Genomic DNA, 22,566 nt, shown 5'->3' with positions numbered 1-22,566 from the left:
GATTTTTTTTCGTTGGATAAGGTGGATGAGTTACTAAACTGGTACTATTTTCATGTTTTCGTATTTGACCAACATTAGCTATCGTAGCGATATTTCACTTGCACTCCAAGATCGATTTGTTAAGCTACTTCATGCTTGTTCAAAAATAGTAAAAAAGTAATATATCCAACAATTCATCCAGTAGAAAGTTAATTTTTTCCAGAAAATTGGAAACTTGCAGTGTTTTTTTTTTGTTTTTTTTTTTTTTTTAACTAAAAGTACATAAATTTTTATAAGCACCAAATACTTAACAAATTTTATTTTTTATTTCAGTTACAATTAATTCCAGAATTGAAACTCGCAAAAAATACAATATAAGCTTTGACCTGGTTGATTTGAAGAGCATTAAAACAAGTGCGATCCACCACGGCTGGAGTTATCTAATCTTTATTCTTAAAGATGGCACAACTTATCCAGCGCTACACTTTCATTCCGGTGGCACCAAAGAGTTTTTCACTTTGTTAAATAATCATGTTCATATAAAAAGGTAAGTTTTTTTTTTTTTTTTTTTTTTTTTTCCATTTGATGAAAAATGTATTTTGTCTAAAATGTAGCTTTTTTTTTTTTTTTTTTTTTTTTTTTTTAATTATTTTTTTTTATTCAGCTTCAAAATTTCTTTTGGGTTATTAACTCTTTATGACCTGAATTATGATGTAGATGATTAAAAATATATTTAATGTTAATTTTAGTTAGTTTAAAAGGTAATGATACTAAGATTGTCTTCAAACTGGAAAAATTATGAAGTTCAATAGTTAAATAACCACTGAGAATTTTTTCATTTCATAAACTTACCTTGATTATTATCTATAGTGATTGAAAAGTGTTTATGATAAACAAACAAAATTCTCCACTCTGAGACAGATGGCGGCATACTAAAATATAAGCAATGGACAGTTGCAATCTGGAGTTATCTGGCATCTATCTAGATATTGAACTAATACGTACAAGGCGTGTTATAATCAATTCACACTTACGCTATTATATTCATTTATTTCTGACTGAATTAGCTCAACCAGATCATATTAGTTCTATTCACCAACATTTGCTGAAGAAATTTAAAGTGTTATTGAAGGGGAAATTTAACAAAATAATAACAGAAATTTAATTTACAGTTATATTTTGTAATATCTCAGCGAAAGTTTTTCTTTTAAATTTAGTTCAAACAAAAAGCAACTCGTTGATACTCGTCACTTTTTATATATATATATATATATATATATATATATATATATATATTTAAACTAATTCAAGAAAGAACTTTTTTGCGCATGTGTGTGTTTGGCTAAATTGTCATGAAAGAACGATTTTTTGTTACCCCTCCCTGTAGAAAAGTGCCCAGTTGAGAATTAAGGAATTAATGCCTTTAGCTAATTTTTCGATATTTGTCGTCCGAAGGGTTGGGCTTCAAAATGATACAGATCTTGTGAAAATCTGTCACCTCTGTCAAAAGGTTTTGCGAGACATACATACAGACATACATTTAAACAGACAGGTGAGATTTATATTATGCATGTTAATCCTTTTTTTTGTCAGTCTGTGTGAAGGGTATTCGGGACAAATTTATTTTTAATTTTAGAACTATTTAATTAAGGTAAAATATCACGAATTGCTGTTTCTGCATGCGATTTGTGAGTTTGAAAGCTGTCGACATGAATGATTAGAAAAGTGACTTTCATCATGATTTGTGTCCAATCCAAAATGTTCGGAAATCTTAACTGCAGTTCAGTGTGCCTTGAAGAGCGCGAGTTGGAGAACTGCAAAGAACATATGGGAGCTGTGCTTAGCAGGATGGATCATAGGCATTCTGACGTATCTGCATAATAAAATTGTTCTGCAAGATCCAGTGTTGACAATGATTGTGAAGAAAGCATTGAACAAGCTATTCTTGAAGTACAAAAGTCGCAATGACCAATTACTTACAACCAAGAGAACTGCCTTATAGAAGCAAATAAATTACTCAAGATCAAACACTCGGTTGAGCAAGGGATGCTCTAGTTTTTAAGACAATGTTCAGAACAATAAGTGGCTAAGTTATAGTCGACCTGGTCATTTTAATGTAAAATAAGTTTCTTCAAACTGTAATGATCTTTGGATCGTTTTCTAGCAAAGACCATGTCCTGTTGCCCTCACATTTTTGAAAAGGAACTTAGACTCCATTTAGATCGGTGGTTTTCATTTTTTGTCCGCACTCCTTCAAAAAAATTTTCCTCAAACCTCGCCCCCCCCCCCATTTCTGGATTCGCGTTTCAATACAGGGTTGGTTATATATTCACCCACGTATATAATGGTCACTTAATAACCATACTTAACACTGAAATGAAAGCAAGACGTACATTCCAGAAGGAAATAAAAACAAAAAAGAGTAACAATAGCCTATTTTCTATCTAACCCCCCCCCCCCCCCGCCACTAAAATATTGTTTCTCACCATCGGGGGTTGATTGATTTAGATGTTTATAGTTAGTTGCTGTTCACTTTCAAGCTGAGTTGAGTAATTGTGAAATCATACATGTAGCAGAGGACTTTCATGCTTCCGGGCCTTGATAAGTGGTGATCACTATGTAAGAAAAAAAAAAGAAAAAAAAAAAGTCATCTCTAATCATCAGAACATGGATCAGAAAATTCTGTTATTGATCTTGGCTTCCCTAATATTTTTTCTAGTCAGAATTTTTTATAAAAATACATTGGAGATTTATGAGAGGGACCATGCAAAGATTGCCAACATCCCAAGTGAAAGTGATTTTTGTGGAACGAGCTGTTTGGCAAAAGATCCTCTAATAAGAGATGCATTTGGAGCTTTTTTTACTGCCATAGATTTGCAATTCTATAGTTTTTTTAGTTGTTGCATCACTTACATCCTGTTGAGAAGTCTGGATCTACATCCCCACCCCCTGGTTCTGAGAAAAATGCGAACATAGTCTAGAGTTGGTTTGATTAGACAATAATTAAAGAACTCGCTTCTAAATCTATTTTCATTAGTCTTAACAAACCACAACGATTTGTCAAGTAAATGATCAGCTGAAAAAAATCTTTTAACTATGATCAACAATGCTTATAACAGTTCTAGTACATGACCAATCAAATTTAAAATTAGTTTTTTTTTTTTTTTTTGTATGATCAACATTTTGTTTTACTATTGTGATTATTACTAGAAATTTAAGTTTCTTGCTTCAGTGTTAGCTTGCTTTAATAATGAAACTTTATTCTTTCAGATCGACGAATGATAACCGATTATATATTGTAGAAGAGCATGATCCTGATATGCTGTCAAAGTCTTTTGATGAACTCCATCTTTTCTCTGATTCTTCTGAACATTTAGTGTCTGTAAGTCAGTTAATTCTTAAAAGTATTGATCCTTAATTTTATAAAAAAATTTTATATTAATTTTTTTTATTTAAATTTCATTTTAAAAACTTTATCAGAACAAAACATTTTGTAAACTCTTTACATGTTTACGAAATTTGATTAAATATGATTAACAAACTTTATTGTAGACCAGTAAAAAAAAAGAAAAAAAAAGACACTTAATACTGGGCAATAAATTAAAACTTATCATCTGAAATATTTTTTGAAGAGTTTTATGCTTATGAATCTTGGATGGGGGTGTTTTTTTTTTGTTTTCATATGAACATTCTGTCAAATGGTTTGCTCATAAATCCAATCTTACTGCAGTCATTAATCTGGTAACCTTCATATTGACTTTATGTATTTTATATACACGCACATATATGTATGATAAAATATTTTATTTCAGTATTTACTTCAATCATGCTCAATACACAAGTAGAGCTTCAGTGATATAAATGTTTACTTATGGCAAGTAAACTACACAAGTTTATTTCATCCCAGAGGAAAATCCTCAGGCTAAATTCATGGAGTTACATTCTAGGATCATCACTAATTTTTGCCAAGGATTTTTTTTTTTTTTTTTTTTTTTTTTTTTAAGTGAAACTTTTTGATGGTCCTGACTTGTAGGTCAAATAAAAAATGACTTTGCCAGAATGGGCAAACTCGGCAAAATCATGTCATTACCTGTCACCTGGTTCCTGTGTTGACTATCGGCACTTAATTTTACATATTGCTATAGTGTTGTAGTGAAACACATTTACTTTCAATCATTGATTTGTCAACAATCTCCATTTGATGTAGGGTTAATGCCAAAAAAAATGGTATTTTTCTCTGCGTTATCTTTGTCTTGACCAAATCCAACTTGATGTCTAATTAGCTGTGACTTGAAGACTGATACGTGTCTCAAAACTGACCAAAAATCTTGTGCTACCAGATCAGGCTTCCTGCCTTTTCATTTCCCAAGGTACAGTTAACATCTGATCACACAATGTACGGACAGCTTTTCGGTGATGATTATTGAAAATTGTTAGAGCACTGAAGTTGAGCATCATTGAGTCTAGTCCGTATTAAAATCGGTGACTATTTGGGAGCACCAGGTGCTGTTTGTGTTTGTGTTCTCCACTTTTCTTGGTATTAGTGGGGGATGGCTTAGTGGGCATGCCCTTCTCTCTTCTCTGCAACCTCTCACACAGAAGAGACATTGCGAGCCTGTCTTTGTTTTATCGATACTTCCATGGTAAGTGCTCTGTGGTGGGATCCTTTTAACGCTCCAGAAGATATCTCCCTACTGATGCAATTCTCTATCTATATAAAAGCCAAGTACGTCCAAGGATGGAATATTGCTGCCATATCTGGGCAGGAGCTGCTAAAAACAGCCTATCCTGCCTTGACAGAGTACAAAATAGACTTTGTGGCTTAGTGGGGGATGCCCTTTTCTCTACCCTGCAACCTCTCTCCCACAGAAGAGACATTGCGAGCCTATCCTTGTTTTATCGTTATTTCCATGGCAGGTGCTAGTCTGAACTCCAATTCCTGGTCCTCCTTTGCCAATCTTTCACGATAAACACCCGTCTAGCTGAAACAACTGTAAAAAATTTTCCCCACTCTTTATCTGTGCCAAAACCAAAACGTAGATTCCATGAACAAAGCTTCTTTCTTAGAAGTGCACGCCTATGGAATTGTCTTCCGTTTGCCTGTTTCCCACTTGACTACAACTTGGATGTCTTCAAGTCCAACAAAAACAAATTCCTGATGAACCGCCCCCTTAAGACACTTTATCAAATCTCCAATACTAACAATTACTACGATACTATCCCATATCCCATTGATTACTGTACACGCAATAACCCTTATCCCATTATCCCAGAGTGGCGTCCGGGCCTTGATAAGTGGTGACTTCCATGTAAGTAAAAAAAAAAATGCTGACTCTGGAAATGAGTGTTTAGGATTGCCCAACCCTTGTTTCGCAATTTAGCCAGTGTCACCCATCTCTGGGATGATCAGCTGGTGCTTGTCATTTTAATAAATCTCTTGGAAATTGTAAGTAATCCAATTACACCTTTTTGGCCCAAGTCAGCATTGGGAGTTTTTGTTTTTTCAAACACGGGACATGTATTGCCTTGAAACTAGAAGTGTGAGAGAATTGATTTATTTACTTTAAATTTACTTAAAATATTTGCGAAGATATTGAAGTTAACATTTCAGACAAAAGCATCTTTTAATGTTTATACCTGAAACTTACATTCTTGCATAACTTTCACTATGCTGGGTAAATTTGCATTTAAGCATGCATATTTAACATTGGCCAAAGGAATGTTGCTTGCATAAGCGCTGTGGCTGTTTATAAGTTCTTGGAAATTTAAAAAGTATTTTAGGCTTTAATAGCTTTTGTGGCCAACCTAATACACCAATGATTTAATCTTAATTTTTTTTTTTTTTTTTACTTTTCTCTTTGTATTGTGACTGATAATTTATACGATTTTTTTTTTTTTTTTTTCTTTTCTTTCTTTCTTGACAAACCGTGTTTTGCCGTTTTTGATTGTTTGGATTATTCCAGTTCTTGTTCTGATGTTACCTTCAGGTGCATCTATTTGAACTTGAAAACTTCCCAGTTGAACTAGTCTTAAATTTGGAGAGATACACCTAAAGACAACGGCCAGAACAACTATGATCAGAATTGTAGCTGGATTTTTTTTTTTTTTTTTTTAATCAATCTTTACCACGACTGGAAAATATTCTAGATATTTTGGATTTGTTGTAAAGGGAATTTGATGGTATCTTCATAACCATAAATGTCTGTGACTCCTATATTCATGATATGGTGGACCTGGATGCAAAGTGATGTATTTACAAATGATTGAATATAAACTGGTTGAATTTATCAAAAGTGAATTTTTAATGTTCTGTTTTGAATATAAAGAATACTAAAGGGGAAATAACTCGTTAAATTTAAGTTATTGCCCTTTGATTACTATTTTTTTTAGCTTGAATGTTTAAGTATTTTTTTTTTTTTTTTTTTTTACCCCAAACAAGGCACATTGCCACTTTGGTGTAGGGGGCTACTATCAGGAGCAACTACTGGGGTACTATGTAGGGATTTGGGCAGCAAGATGTTAGTTCACGTTGCACTTGAACTTCACGTCAGTAGAGTTGGAAGCAGGAACCTGGAATGGAATTCCAAAGTCTAACAGTGTTTTATACAAAATGCATTGCTTTTCATTTGTGCCTTATAAGTTCTTTCCAAGGAGTTTCACATGAGTTTTCCAAAAGATTCTGTATGATGAAATATTTGCTTGTGAAACAATGGAAAACTTGTAGTAATGGAAAGAAATGGTTTGAAGGTGAATGTTACCAAAACTCTAAGCGAGATTGGTGGGTGTAGAGTTGGAAAACTCTCCAAAAGAGGAAAGTTCTTCTGCTCAGCTTATGGCAAGTCAGGTGCAACTAAATTTTTTTGTGATGCTTGTAAGCATGGAGTACACATAAAGTGCAGTGGAATTACTGGAATATTGAGGGGATAAACAGTTTGTGTGCAAGAAGTTTAATACAATGGAGATGGATAACTCTGTGAATAACGTATGTTTGGATGGTTGTCAGTTTTATTTTGGAGAAAATTGGAGCACAAGGTGGAGAAGGCGCAAGAAATAATTTTTGGAGTAAATTTAGAGAACTTCTGCCTTTACTAATCATCAATGTTAGCATGGTCGATGAAAAGTTCGTCAGATGTACATAGGGTGATGACATATAGAAGGGAAACCTGATTAGCGGAGGTTGAGAACATGTGTTGCCTGGAGAAAAAATGATGCGGATATGATGGATATGTGATGAGTTTTAAAGACATCTGAAAGATGAAAGCTGGACAATATGTGGAGATGTGCACAGAAGACTAGATTTTTGTGGAATGGTAATGTTTAAAGGAAAGAAGTTCTTGTCTTGGATGTAGAACAGTTAAGGTAGCAGGTCCAGTTTATAGGGGAAACCAAGGAAAATGGTTATAAAAATGGACTTGAGAGAAAGGATAAAGACGTGGCCAAAGAAAGTCACTTAAAACTATCCACACATGACTGTATATAAAATGAACATTAAAATATTATTACTCGTGTAGACTTTTTTGTAATTTGTTACCAATTATGTTGATGACTCTATGACAGCACTTTAAAGAGCATTAACCAAAATCTTTCTGACTCCTTGAAGCATGTGGTGCAATGTGGGAAGGGGGGGGGGCTTATTACATATAACATCTAAGATCATGCTTCTCTTATCACCAACACTCAGATTCTTCATTTCCCCAGGCAAAATGAATGTTCTCTCCTAGAGAAAACCCCTTTTAAATTTCTAGGGCTGACTTTTACCTGAGATTTGATATGAAAAACCTGCATCAAATCTGTTGCTAAGGTTGATAGAAAAATGGTTAGATTATTCTACTGCTCGAGAAAGTGCCTTACCCCCAAGTCTTTTACCTGTATAAGCGCCAGATAAATCCTAAGATGTAGTACTGCTGTCATATCTGGGGAAGTGTTTTCTTGGGACCCTCTGCACTGTTTTGACGGTGCACTTAATCGATTCCGCAACGATCCCATCTTGACAGTTTTGTTCACAGATATTACTAGCTTCTCTCTACTGTATCATTGTGTTTATGGTAGACGCTTGACAGTCCCAATTCTTGGTTCGGTTCTGTAAGACATTCACAGCAAGATCTCTTCTAACTACCACACAACAAAGAACTTCCTTTTTTTTTTTTTTTTTTTTACCACAAAAGCCAAACGAAAATTGCATGAATAGTTTCTTTTCGAAAACATCCAGTCTGAACAAAATAATGCTAGATTACTTTCTGACTGACTACAACATGGTCGTTTTCAAGCTTTATGTAAACAAATACTTGATGAGTTATCTTAGACTAATTTCTCTTTATCATCTGCCCATTATACCCATTGTCTTCTATCCTTTCATGGCAATGATCATCATCCTATGGATAATCTCTTTAACTCTATCCTCAAGCGGCTCTTGGGTTTTGCTAAGTGGTGACCCATTAGTTAAAAATACTTTTTAAGTGTTTTCCCCCACTCTCTTTTCGTATGATTTCTCTGGAAGTATGAAAAACAAAGAATATAATTTGTACGTCTTCATGTAAACTAAGATAATTCAAAACCACACATTTTTAGAGTTTAGTTTCATCAATGAGTTACTAAAATGAATCTAATCTTTTGATAACTTTTTTAAAAATGTTTTTATTTTTCACTAGCAGAATGACCCCAGCATTAACCAGCGGGAGGAAACAAACAAAAAAAAAATCTAAATAGGAGGTACAGTTGGAATTAAGCAATCCTTGCTTCACTATGCTCATCAAGCAGTGCGGATTCAGAAGGGGGGGGTTGTGGTTAAGCATCAAGCAAGCCTTATTTCACTAAATTCATAAAGTCATACCAATAAAATCCGGAGTAAACATTTATTAAAATTTAAATATGGAAAAAAAATGTGCGTACATTTTCTAAGCTGGTAAATAATCACATCATAAAATGTTCAAATTAGTTATACCTTCTAATAAACCTTAGACCAATTTACCCTCGGATATTTTTCTAAATTTTAGGTGTGCATTCAGGGCAACCCCAATCAATAAAATAAACTTTGTGTATCTTTGGTTAGTAGTTTTGGAACCTTAGTTGGACATACATGCATACAAACGACTCTGTGTATGACATGAAAAGAAACGATTGTAAAATACGGTTAAATATATTTTAATTTATTATTTTAATAGTTAAAAAAAAAAAACAACTTTGGTGGCATAAGGAAGTTGAAAATTTAAAAAGTTAGGAAAGAGAAAGCGTTATTAAAAAAAATGTAGCATGGTGGGCACTAACTTGCAAAAGTTAAATTCGTAAACAAACACACGATAACTTGAACCAAGACAGCCACCAATGCTATCACGTTGCAAATTTAGCTTTTTAAAATGAAACAACAAATCTACCATTCGCACTTGCATGATTAACGGTGTCAAAACTAAGATTTTTATCTGACCCCCCCCCCTTCAAACAAAACATTTCTACATAAAAATTCCCCCCCCCCATATTGTGTCTGATTGCTTTTTCTAACAGTATCAGGTTCATGTTGGTTTGACGCAGATGACAACTTTTGAGCAGACATACAAACACACAAACGACTAAGATTTATATAAATGGACAAGGGCTTAAGATTAAATTCTTGCATTAGTCTACATGAATAGATCATGAAATAATGCTCCAACTCTTCATTTAGATTCTAAAAGTAATAGTGAATTTCAACAAAACTTGATATGCAGGAAGATTTTCATATGACGCTGTTTCGGTCATACAGCATGTAATGATAGTCATAAAAAATGTAAAATAAGGTCGAATTCATTTCTCATGAAAGCAAATCTCAAACTTTCATAAAATGTACAACGACTCTAAAAATGTTGGTATAAATGGTACCAGGATCATATGAAATATTTTTGCTAAGGGAAAGCAATTTTTAAAATAACTTAACCAAGACTAGTTATCCTATCTAGGCAATACTTGGTTTCTTTTGAAATGTTTTATTTCAAGAAAATGTTCTAAACATACATGAAGATTAAAATAAGTGAAAATTCTTTCATTTGTGAAAGAAAAAAATTACGATTTTAACGTCTCTTAATGATCCTTCATTTTTCAATTTTTTTTATTTTTATAAAGGAGCTTTTTTCTTTAATGACCAAAACTGGTATTAATATTCCTACCAATTATTGTTTTTAATTCCTTTTATTTAAAGGATTTTTTTTAGGTTAATCTTCGGATTTCTCAGGATTAATTCACTAGTATTTTTTCTCCCCTCCCCCACAAATATTTCAAAGTTATTACTATGGGTGTCTTAAGGGAGTGGTCATCCATAAGATCCTTTGCTACCTGGTTGATACAAACATGTTAATGGGCAGTCAGATTTTTGCAACAAGGAGATATAGTAGCATTCTCACACCCAGAAGTAGTTTGTCTTTGTCTATGGAATTTGGATAAGTTGCCTATATTTTCTGAATTAGCTAATGATCGATGAAAGTGGGCTGCTGTATACAGAAATGCTATACTTGTTCAGGGACAAAGGCAGGTCAATCCAACCAGTGATAGCAGATAGTAAAAAAGCAGAAAACCATATGTTTTAAGGAAAACTTTGGATGCTTCTATATCAAATGAGCAAAAATCAAAATATTGAATTTCAAGTAAAAATAAATGGTATCTATGTAATTATATCGCAAGTAATAACATATCCAAAAATTATGGTAAACAATAAGAAAAATAATTAATGGAAAAACAGTTGATAAAGTTTATATCTGGAATAGAAATTTATCCAATAAATTACATGCATCATGTGACCTAAGCAACAGATTTTTTTAGTTTGTCTCTTTTGTAATACAGTGATTTTGTTTCATTTTTACAAATTCCTTTTATCCAAAATTATTTTCTGCCTTATTTTTTGTAATTTTTGGATGTTATTTGTGCCATAACATTATGTAGGTTCCATTTTGTTTTACTTGAAATTCAATATTTTTTGTTCATTCAGTATAAAAGAACCCAAACTTTGTCCTACCAAATTTTTTTTCTTCTTTGAAAAATTCATTAGGATTTGCAAATACACTTGAAAATACAATCTTCCACAAAAAATTGGTGCTTGTCCAGAATTTCCTTGTATTCGAACAAAAATACAGAAAAATCTTTGTATATACTCATCGCTGAACAAAGATTATATTCCAAAAATCACTTTTTTTTTTTTTTTTTTTTTTTTTTTTTTACATAAAATAATTTTTTGATTTTAATCATTTATAACCTGAATTATGATATAGATGATTAAAAAAAAATATTTAATTTTAGATGGTGGCATACTGAATGTAAGCAATGGACAGTTGCAATCTAGAGGTATCTGGCATCTACCAGATACTGAACTAATATGTACAAGGTGTGTTTGAATAAATTTCCATTTTATTTATGCCATTATATTTATTTACTTATGACTGAACAAATTAGTTCAACCAGATCATAAAAGGTTAAGCAATTAAAGATAAATTATTACGAGCGAAAAATAAATAAATCTTAAATTTGAATTAAGTTATCTCGTTTTGTTTAAGATGGCAGTGAGACACCTCGTCCTTGCTTCCTCATTAAACATGATTTTTTTTCTAGTTTAAAACAAAATTATCAATTTGTGTACTTTTTGGAATATGACATTTTTGTTCCATATAAATCAGTTTTCTTTGTTTTTTAATATAGGTGGAATTCTAGACGAGATCTGGAAATGTTTTGAAAAAAAATTCTTTTCCACTGAAGAAACTTATTTTTGTCTCTAATCCAACAAGTTATCAATCCTTGTTTCTATCTTTCGACAATTGGTGTCGATCTCGTTCATATCATTCATGATTTATTCGTTTTCTTTGAATCCTACAAATGTCGAAAATGGTTAACTGTTGATTCTTTCCAAAGATGAGAACTTTCCCTAGGGAGTCGTCCATTCTGTTAGCATCAACTACTGCATCCCTTAAAGATCGTTTATTCTTTCAGATTCAAGATGCTTTTTCTGGCAATCCTTCTGTAAGGCACAAACAAGTGAGTAGCTAGTAATAATGAGCATTTTTTTTTTTTTTTTTTTTTCTAGCCCAAACCTCAAAGCCATCAGTTATCTACCCCCCCTCCTTTGCTCTCTCTTCCACCAGCATGAAGCTTGCAATATTAATGTCCGATAAAACTTAAACTTGTGCGCATAAATCCTTTTTCTGGGGAATTGTTTGGCTTGTATGCGCTTTTTTTTTTTTTTTAGTAACCACTTCGGATTTGGAAGGGAAGAATCATTACAAATTTCGAGTTAGATATTATGCTCACGCATCCATTTTTTTTTTTTTTTTTTTTTTTTTTGTTCCATTAGAATATATTAGTAGCATTTGTTCGAAATAATAATGACTAATTGAAAAATTTCCAAAACGATGTCCTGTCGAAATTAGTAATATATTACACTACATTAAACATTTACTTTCACAATTCAATGATCTGCCATTATTTTTAAAATGTAGCAAACAAGGATAGTAACATCGTCTGGAATTTTATCGAAGGCACCTTGTATATTTAAATAAGTTTCCAAACGTTTTTTGTACAGGTATTTAAAATTTGCATAGATTTTTGAAAATTCAGAATGTTATTGCTATACATTTTTTTTTTTTTTAATTTTTTTTTTTTTTTTTATTACATTTTCACCCCAAACAAGGCACATTGCCACTTTGGTGTAGGGGGCTACTATCAGAGGCAACAACTACTGGGGTACTATGTAGGGATTTGGGCAGCAAGATGTTGGTTCACGTTACACTTGAACTTCTGCATGTCAGTACAGTTGGAAGCAGTGGCCTGGAATGGAATTCCAGAGTTTAGCAGTTCTGAGGAGGAAGCTACTGGAGTATAAAGATCTTTTACATCTAGGGATATGTACTGTGTGCAGGTGGGATTTAGCTGCCTGTCGGGTTTGTCGAGGGTGTCTACGTCGTGGGGGCACAAGTGTCTGCAGTTCGCCAGAGCATTCACCATTAAAATACTTGTAGAACAGGCAGAGGGATGCAACATTTCGTCGATGGGACAGAGGCTGAAGCTTAGGCCCTGCCCTGAACTGGCATCTATCAGATTGGCAACTCTCTTTTGAACCTTGTCTAGGAGCGAGAAACTAGTAGCAGATGCACCAGCCCAAATGTGATAGCAATACTCCATACATGGGCGAATGGTGGCCTTATAGAGGTACAGGATACTTTCGGGTGTTAGTAGTTTTCTAGCACGGTAGAGAGAGCCTACCTTCTTGAACGCTTTCAATGTAATTGTTCCAACTCGTGTTTCCTGTGAACGTTAGGCCAAGCAGTTTGAAAGATGTACTTTCAGATAGTCACTGGCCATTGCTATTGGTGGTAGAGAAGGTTTCTTGTAATTATTGAAGGAAACCAGTTTAGTCTTGGCAGCATTGAATGTGACCATCCATTTTTGTCCCCATTCCACTAGATTGGAGGTCATCCTCTAGTGTTTTTGCCATTTCTTTAGATATGTGTTCATTTGTTTTCCTGTCATGCCTGTTATAGAGTGTGGTGTCATCAGCATATATACCCATCTCAGAGGCAATTTTGTCTGAGGTCATTAATAAATAGTAGGAACAATAGAGGTCCAAGGATAGACCCCTGAGGCACTCCCGCATTTATATCATTGTTTAGGTGTACAACCATCGACAACCTGGATTTTTCTTATTAGATGACGACCATTGTTTATGATTTCAGGTCAAATGAACAGCTATAGCAGGAATTGCAATACACCCTACGAAAGCCTGCTTATCACGGCTGGTAAATTTCAAAAATGCAATGAGGACATTTGCGAAGGATATGTAATAAAATTCTGTTTTTAAACTTTGAAAAAATGCCACAAAAATGTATGGAATGCTTCAGACTGCTTTTGGACCATCTTTCATGAATTGAGCATCAGTTTTTGAGTGGCATAAGAGGCAAGGAGTTTTAGGGATAATGAGGTGTGGGAGGAGTAAGGAAGTCAGAACACTAAAGTTGATTGGCCAAATAAAGAATTTCATGGATAAGGACTGCCAATAAGTGCAGTTTGATGTCAGTGTGGGAACTGTACACACAATTCTTTGAAGAACTGAAAATGTGGGAGATTGTCCAAAGGTGCAGTCTACAACTGCATGCTTGTCAGACTATTTGACCAAGATGGGCATCACTCTCCTCATAGTCCAAACCTTGCTACCTGTGACTTTAAGGTTTTCCTTGAGCTGAGGGAATAACTAAGTTGTCGTTATAAGATAATTGATGAAAGCAGCTGTGATGAGCGTCCTTGACATGCTCTCACAAGAGGATTTCCGTAGGGCCTTCCAGAAGTTGTTGGAACTGTACATATGCATTGCAACCAGGGGCGATCACTTCAAAGGGAACTAGTTTCATGTGTTTAGCTTAGATGACAGTTCAGGACCTATCAGGTTGGCAACTCTCTTTTGAACCTTGTCTAGCAGATGCACCATCCTAAATATGACAACAATAATCCATACATGGGCAAATGGTGGCCTTATAGAGGTACGGGATACTTTTGGGCGTTAGTAGCTTTCTAGCACGGTAGAGAGAACCTACCTTCTTCAGTGGTTCTGGCAATACTCTCAATGTAATTGTTCCAACTCGTGTTTCCTGTGAACGTTAGGCCGAGGAGTTTAAAAGATGTACTTTCAGATAGTCTTTGGCCATTGCTATTGGTGGTAGAGAAGGTTTCTTGTAATTATTGAAGGAAACAAGTTTAGCAGCATTGAATGTGGCCATCCATTTTTGTCCTCATTCCACTACAGATCAGAGGACTTCCTCTAGTGTTTCTGCTATTTCTTTAGATATGTGTTCATTTGTTTTCCTGTCGTGTCTGTTATAGAGCATGGTGTCGTCAGTATATATACCCATCTCACAAACAATTTTGTCAGGTCATTTATGAATAATAGGTCTAAGGATAGACCCCTGAGGCACTACCACATTTATATCATATTGTTTGGATGTACGACAGTCGAGGACAACCTGAATTTTTCTCTTATCTAAGAAAGATTTAATTAAGTATTCTTCCAGTGATACCGTATGATCTGATTATCCTGAGAAGACCTTCATGCCATACCCTGTCAAAAGCCTTAGATATTTAGACATATCTAGAGCTACCGCTCTACCCTACCCTGCTTTGTCCAGTGGATCGTATATATGTTCAGAAATTAGGATGTCTGCTGTGGAACAGGCTTGCATAAATCCATAATGTTGGTTGGTCAGAAGTTTAGCATCTGTAAGGTAATCTTCTATTTCATCACTTTTCATAATTTTTGAATATGTTACTAATTTCGACATGACAATTGCTTTCAGTTGAAATTAAATTTTACAGTTTTCATTATTCTGAATGAACACCAAATTATCAATATTATTCCAAAAAACAAACTATGGGACAAAATATTAACATCAAATTTTTTAAAATTTTTCATCTGAAAACTATTCTAAATCTCATTAACCCATTACATGAAAATGAAAACTGTCAAAACTGTTTTCGAACTTGCTTCTCCCGTCAAATTAGTAACATTATTACATTAAACATGTACTTTCATGATCCATTGATCTGCCATTATCATTTTTGAAATGTACTTTAAATAAACAGATTCCAAATTAAGTTACAACCTTTTGTTTGAATATAATATGCTATTTTTTTTTGCAAACTATTTTCAATAATTTTCTTTATCATTTTTCGTAATTTTTGGATATTTTACTAATTTCGACATGAGTACCATTGTCAAGACTGGGTGGAGCATGACCAATGTGTCACGATTGCATTGGCAACAGACAAGGGGAAACTTATTCACAAGATAAAACGACTATGGTGATGATTGAATACTTTCAGTCGCTGAAAGTCTCCTGTCTCGGCACCATAGAGCAATGCGGTTCGCATCAACATTTGGCATATTAAACACTTTGTTGATGGCTTTATTTTGAATCTTGTATAAGTGATACATGTTTTTGTTTGTGCCTCCTAATATTTAAACACCTCAACATTCTCAAGGGCTCTTCCATTTAGGTAGTTTAATGTTCTTTCACATAGAACATTGGTTGTCAGTACTTCAAATCCTTTCGAAGTTATGATTAAACTAACCATCAAATACATACCCTTGTGTATGTGTTTAAAGGTGATTGTAGGGTTAAACCCAGTTGATCATACCTAATAACTTTTCCTTTTGGCAAATAATACCGAAATCTAATTCTAAAAGCGTTTTGCCCCAATTAATACATAACCACATGACATACATGGTTATACCAAACAAAAACTTCTGTTTTAATTGTTTCATTACTAACCTTTTTCCATTCTTAGGAAAGGTAAGTATTGAATAAATGGCGTTGACACTAAACTTTTTGCGTTTTGAAAAATTAGGTTGCTTGCATATCTCAAATAACTTTTGCTTATTTATAAACAAATCCCTTGCAATTCTATTAACTTCACTTTTTAATTCCAGATTTTTCATACTTATGCTACTATATACTAACCTTCTTTTTTTTTTTTTTCCTTTTTTTTAAAATTTAACAATTGCAAATAACATGTAATGCTACATTTTCAAATTGAGAACTCATTTTATTCAAGATACTCCTGATTGTATAATATAGCTAAAGTGAGTTAGATTATTTTAAATTATTGCATTTTATTTTTTTACTCCTAGGCACAATCTCTATAATGCAGTATTAACATAGCTATTGACAAAATAAATTCAAACCAAATGATTGCTTATTCAGATTCAATATCTGTCCTTACAATAATAAAAAAAGATTGTCCAACTATAATCTAAAATGAATCTGTTTAAAAATGAAGCATTTGGTTCTTGTCCAGAATTCCCCCTATATTAAGAAACAAAAATAAATCTGTATCCATGCCGAAAAAAAATATATTAAGAAACAAAAATAAATCTGTATCCATGCCGAAACAAAAAAATATATTCCAAAAATATGTAAATTGATGAACTTTTTAATCATTTTATAAAGAAAATCATTTTAAACAATTGAAATTTGTAGGCCATTTCAACATAACTCCATAATTTATACTGGATTTTTTTTTTTTTTTCGAAATGGCAAGCAAGCCGGTCGCTCCTGGATACTTATAAAACAAGCCAAAAGCTATATGGTGCCTTTGTCATATTTTGTGGTGGGACTGAAGAGTCATGTGGTTAACTTTATAGCTGATTACCTCAAGCGAACACTTTCTCTCGGAATATGGAACATCCAGCTGTTCTTGTTGCAATCCCACTGGTACTTCAGCCAGTAAAATAAACAGCACCACACTTCACACGGCTTTTCATTCTTCTATTTTTCATGGCAGATCAAGAAAGACCCTTTCTAATAAAACTCTAAATGATCTACGTACAAAGTACAAAAATTTGAAGGTTTTTATCACTGACAAAATCTTCATGACTGACTATGAACGTTAGCTGAAAGTTTATTATTCAAACTCCTCAGCCTAACATCCACACGTAACATGACTTGGAATAAATGCGTAGTCAATTTGGATTGTAAAACAAATCCGAATTGACATGTTCTTATTTACTTGCCTCCCCACAAAAGTATAGTTTGATAAAGGTCGGATCTTCAGTCATGTGTAGAAGGCACTTTTAAAAAATGAGTTGACTGCTTACTAGTTTGTAAACTTATATTGTAAACCAATCGCATGTATTAAAGTTCATTCTATGAATACATAATCTCGATTTATAAAATCGAGTCTACAACAGTTACTTCCCTTGTACAGTTCTACAAAATCAATTGTAGAACTGTTACCTATTTTGACCATTTTAAACCTCTGGCCTGATGTAAAACATAGGGCTAAAACAGCCAAATGATACAGTTTTGACAAACTGTCTTAATTTGTTAAAATTTGGTACCATTTTAAAAAAACCCTATTTAGACACAAATATGAACTTTTAGAGAAAAATAAAATCAGCCACAAAGTTTTTCACTCCTAAAACACCCTGGGGCTCAAATATTACGTTTCCAGATGTATATCCATGTAATCTTGCTTTTGGGTAATTTTCAGCAAAATCTATGGTCAGAAAGGATTCTGTGTCCCGCTAAGTGCTATTTTTGGCCATTTTTACCACCCCCTCTTTTTTTTTTGTGATGCAAGCAAAATTTTTATCAAAAATCTGAGAATGCTACATTTCCTCATGGGTAGTTTTAACTTCATGCAAAATTTCAGAAAAATGTGATTAGTAGTTATTGAGAATTTTATGAATGAACGGATGAACAAAGAAATGGCTGAGGGTGAATTCTAAGATTCAAATCCAACTAAGTCAGTGAATCAATTAGATTTTCTTGTTTAAAAGTAAAATTAATTTATCAATTTACATAATTCTTGGAATATACTTTCGTTTAATCATAGGTATATACATCATGCAGATTTTTAAGAAATACTAGACAAGAACCTTTTATTTTAGTCTTAAATCTAGTTTAATGATATAAAGTTGATAAAAATAAAACAGGAGGTAAGTCTCTGGATATATTTAATTTTTATTTAAATTGTATGCTTTTGCAAATGTTAAAATTGAATTGATCTGTTAATTTTCAAACCAGAACAAAAACGTCTGTCAAATTGAGAAAAAAATTTATACTGGTACATATTTGTAGTATATATTTTTTTAAAAATTACCCACACTTCAAAAGGGATTTCATAACAAAATGATTGAATTGAATAACAAAATTTTTAACTTTCTCACTTAATTTTTTTTTAACTTGCTGTTAAATTTTTAGATTTAAAAAAAAATTTTGTATGAAAGTTATAAAAATTCAAAATGTTGAAAATAATGATTAAATATTTTCTTTGAATGTAATAAAAATATGAAAATTAAATTAAAAATATAAAATCATTTTTAAAACCAGATGTTATTTTTTTTTTTTTTTCATTGTCGAAGTATAAAGACTAATGCTGGTGATGGCAGTCAGTAATCTCTAGATTTCGTGTAGAGCATGATGGAGACGTAATGGTAACATGGTAACCATAATGGTAATGATAACCGACTTAAATATGTAACAATACGTGTGGTTTTCAATAATTTTCATTATTTGAACACTGATTACTAATTGTAATATTTACTAAAACTAACTTTAACTACTCAGTAAAAATTTTGAATCCTTGCGTTTAAGTTTTGACAATTATGTCTATACTTAAGGTCCCCACAGTCATACCGTACTAACCACTTGCAAAAAAATGTCAAAACTGGTTCAGTTTCATAACTTTATAACCCATATATCTTGGAAACTAATAGTTTGGTGTTTATTCTAAAATGAAATGACACCTTAACTATCACATGCCATGTTCATTTCAACAAATATGATAGTTGTGATATGATGATTATTGTGAGGTCGGTGACCATGAAAGATTTTTTTTTAAAAATGCAGCATTCAATTCTGTCAGCCTGCTGTCATCTCTCCTTCGATGCTCAGTTTAGATTTGGCATGGCTTCCTGCAACGTTCTGCCTTTCCAGTTGGTTTTCTACCCTGTGCATGGAACAAAAAGATCCAATTTTATCTGATGGTAATCTAACAGGCTGCTATATAGAAAATGTTAGGAATGATGGTATCGGTGTGAATTGCTCTCAAGTATTAAAACTTGGGGTTTAGTACTTTTGAAACGCTGAAGTTTATCGAACATAAAAGTAATTGCTTTGGTTTGAAGAAAAAAATTTGTAGAATCAGGGTTTTATTTTTAATGGCAACAAATCAATCAAGTAAAAAAATCCCAAATGTTGGGTGCTTGTCCAGAATTCCACTTTTAAAACATAAGGTAAAATCTGTACGATGTACATACTGGATATGATCGACAGTGTATTCCAAAAATCATGTGAATTGATCATGTTTATTTTTTATAAAGAAAATTCAACTTAAGCAAATTTTCCACCCTACCCCTACACACCTCTCCCCATATTTAGAATTGTTTTCTTTAATTTTGCAAGTTTGAATTGGAGTTCTCCATTGTTCCTTCAGCCTGTCTTCAAAATGGCGCCTCAAAACAGTTGCTCCTTACTTAGCTATAAAATTTGATTTTCTTAATTAAAAATAAAATTTGATCAATTTACATGATTTTTGGAATTTGTTAGTTTCTTTTTGTCACAAGTATGTACAACATACAGATGATTTTTTTTTTTAATATAGGATGAATTTTGGACAAACACTGTTAATATCGCACTAAAATGCATTTGTACTTTAAAAATGAATTATTTACATCCTACACATGAAGATTGGTTTCATCATGATAGTTTATTGCTATTTTACATCAAGATTCTGGCTTGTATATATTGGACTATTTGTGACCCATTCAGTTGCTGTCATTATTTGTTCCACTTTGATTTTCATTTGAAAATTTATGAACTGATGTGTGTAGGAATGGCTAATTTGAGCAGATTCAATAAAACATTTTGTTTTTAAGATCATTCAAATTAATTTACCCCTTCCTTCATTCTAAATTAATTCCTAATTATGCTCAGTCGAAACTGATCACTTTTACAAATCTAATGAGAACATTCTGATTTAAAAATAAATAAAATAAAATTAATTTCAAATAGTTTCTTCAGAGTTTATCTGGAAAAAGAGAAAGAAAAGTTTGATTTCTTTTTTTTTTCTCTCTCCTTTCGTATTTAGAAATTTCTGAATGATCCGTTCACAAGCACTCTGGGTGGCTTCTCAAAAGTTACTAACTTCTTTAAGGACGTTCTCTTACAACCAGAGACTATGAGTACTCGGCCAAAAGAAGAGATGGCAGAGGTTCTAAATGAAGACATTGCTGGTATGGAGATCAACCACCAGGACGAGCCTGGATTTGAACTCATCACCAAGGTAATTGGCATAACTTCTACCTGCGAATTACTCTCTTTTACTCCTGGATTGGAAGATGTAAGCTTCCTATTCCTATAGCATGGAATTCCGCTCCTATCCAAAGCAACTGCCATTTTCAAGACTACTCAACTTTTTTGTATAATTTTTGTAATGCATCTTCATAAGACCCCCCTCCCCTTCACCTCAACCTGTCATTCAAAAAAAAAAAAAATCTTTGCATGTTTTTATTGTCTTTGTCATCTTAACTTTTTATATTTGTTGGATCTGTGTAAATTAAACTATTTCACTTATCCGTGCTGCTGGTGTATCGCTTGCTCGTTAATTTATTACCTTTACATAACATGGATGCAGTTCCATTTTATGGAAGACATTTTTGGTGCTTGCTTATATTGGTCTTTTTTAAATCAACGCATTTCAGGTGAAAACATTACATACTTGCATGTAATTTGTATAAATTATAAAAAAAAATTGATCCAGTAGAAAAATAATTACAAATAAAAATAGAATTAATCAAATTGAGTTTTATTGTATATTTAATGTGGAAGAGCTGTGCTACCAATTCTGACAGATAAGAGAGATACTCCTTGATTAATTAAGGATCCACCTTTAAACTGAACATAATTGTGGATGAATTTTAGTTAATACATCTAGCACATCTCCTGGTTCTCTTTTGGGGGAGAATTTATACTAATTTTGTCATTGCACGTAAGTACGTAATGTTTTCACCTGAAATGAGTTTGTTTAAAGATTAGTCAACAAGCGCCAACATTTGTTATTTTTAATTCTTTTTCTGAGGTATATTAAGCATATTTATTATAGGTTTTTAAAACAAATATTAACTTGGTTTTGAAAATATACATTTTAACATTTCAATCTGAAATTATTAATTTGGTTTGCATCTGGCATAAGTCATGATTCCAAATAGGATTTAACAACATAAAACATAGAAATGAGACGATGTTGTCAAACGTTAGAATTTATTTGGAAATTGCATCTCATGTGATGCAGCAATATTTTATTCTGCCTAGCCACTGGTCCTGGATATGACCTTAAACTATATCCAGTGGTGAGCCCCTAGCGTGCGGGCTTTGGGGAGTGTGGAGCCACCCTTTAATTGCCATTGCTCCCAGGTCCACTCTGACCTGAAGTGGCAGTACCTGTTAGGGTCCCAACTATGGGTTAAATAGAAACCGACTTGAAAACAACAAATATATTCTATTAAAAGATTTTTCTTCAAAATCTTTGGATTTGGCATTAAATAACCTGAAAAGGGTTGATATGCCGTACAACAAAAATAACCAACCAACCAACCAGCCTAGCCACTGTTTCCTTATCTTTTATTTCAAAATACATTTTGAAATATAGCACAAGAGTAGAGGAGCTAAAAATGTAGCCAAAGAACTAGAGGGCAAGATCCCAACGCTTGCCAAAAGAATAAACAAGAAAGCAAAAACCGAAATGTTCAAGCAAAATATTTTTTTTTCTAATAAGGGACACAATAATGGTAAATAAGCCGCCCAAAATGCAGGAGGTAGAGAATTATTGGAGGCCTCTCTTCAAAAGCGAAGTAACATACAATAAAGAAGCCCAATGGATTCAAGATGTTTTTTAAAAAAAAAAGGGGGGGGCAACGAAAATAAACCAGAAATGCCAGAGATAACAGTTGACCGTGTAAAACGAAAGCTAAATGGGTTCCAGAACTGCAAAAAGCTTGGCATAGACAATCTACCCAATTTCTGGCTTAAACAACTAACATCATTGCAGGGTCATTATAGCAGTTACTTCAACAGCATATTGAAGGGG

At 33.0% G+C, this 22,566-nt stretch overlaps 1 protein-coding gene across 5 annotated transcripts in view; it reads left to right on the top strand.

Moving 5' to 3' along the window:
- The window catches only part of LOC145241286 (TBC1 domain family member 15-like), a 93,870-nt gene that overhangs the window by 33,811 nt on the left and 37,493 nt on the right, over positions 1-22,566 (top strand). For 2 of the 5 annotated variants that reach the window (XM_080104032.1, XM_080104030.1), the window contains exons 4-7: positions 313-526; positions 3,250-3,361; positions 11,923-11,967; positions 20,569-20,763. In XM_080104032.1, coding sequence (XP_079960158.1) covers positions 313-526; positions 3,250-3,361; positions 11,923-11,967; positions 20,569-20,763 — 566 coding nt within the window. The remainder of the gene's footprint in view (positions 1-312; positions 527-3,249; positions 3,362-11,922; positions 11,968-20,568; positions 20,764-22,566) is intronic. The other 3 variants (XM_080104031.1, XM_080104033.1, XM_080104034.1) reach the window with 2 other exon arrangements.

This window comes from Euprymna scolopes, chromosome 20, assembly GCF_053919585.1.
Source record: "Euprymna scolopes isolate OS-2025 chromosome 20, ASM5391958v1, whole genome shotgun sequence".
Classification (NCBI taxonomy): domain Eukaryota; kingdom Metazoa; phylum Mollusca; class Cephalopoda; order Sepiida; family Sepiolidae; genus Euprymna; species Euprymna scolopes.
The sequence above is the reverse complement of the archived record's forward strand: the minus strand, read 5'-3'. Positions and strand labels throughout refer to the sequence as shown.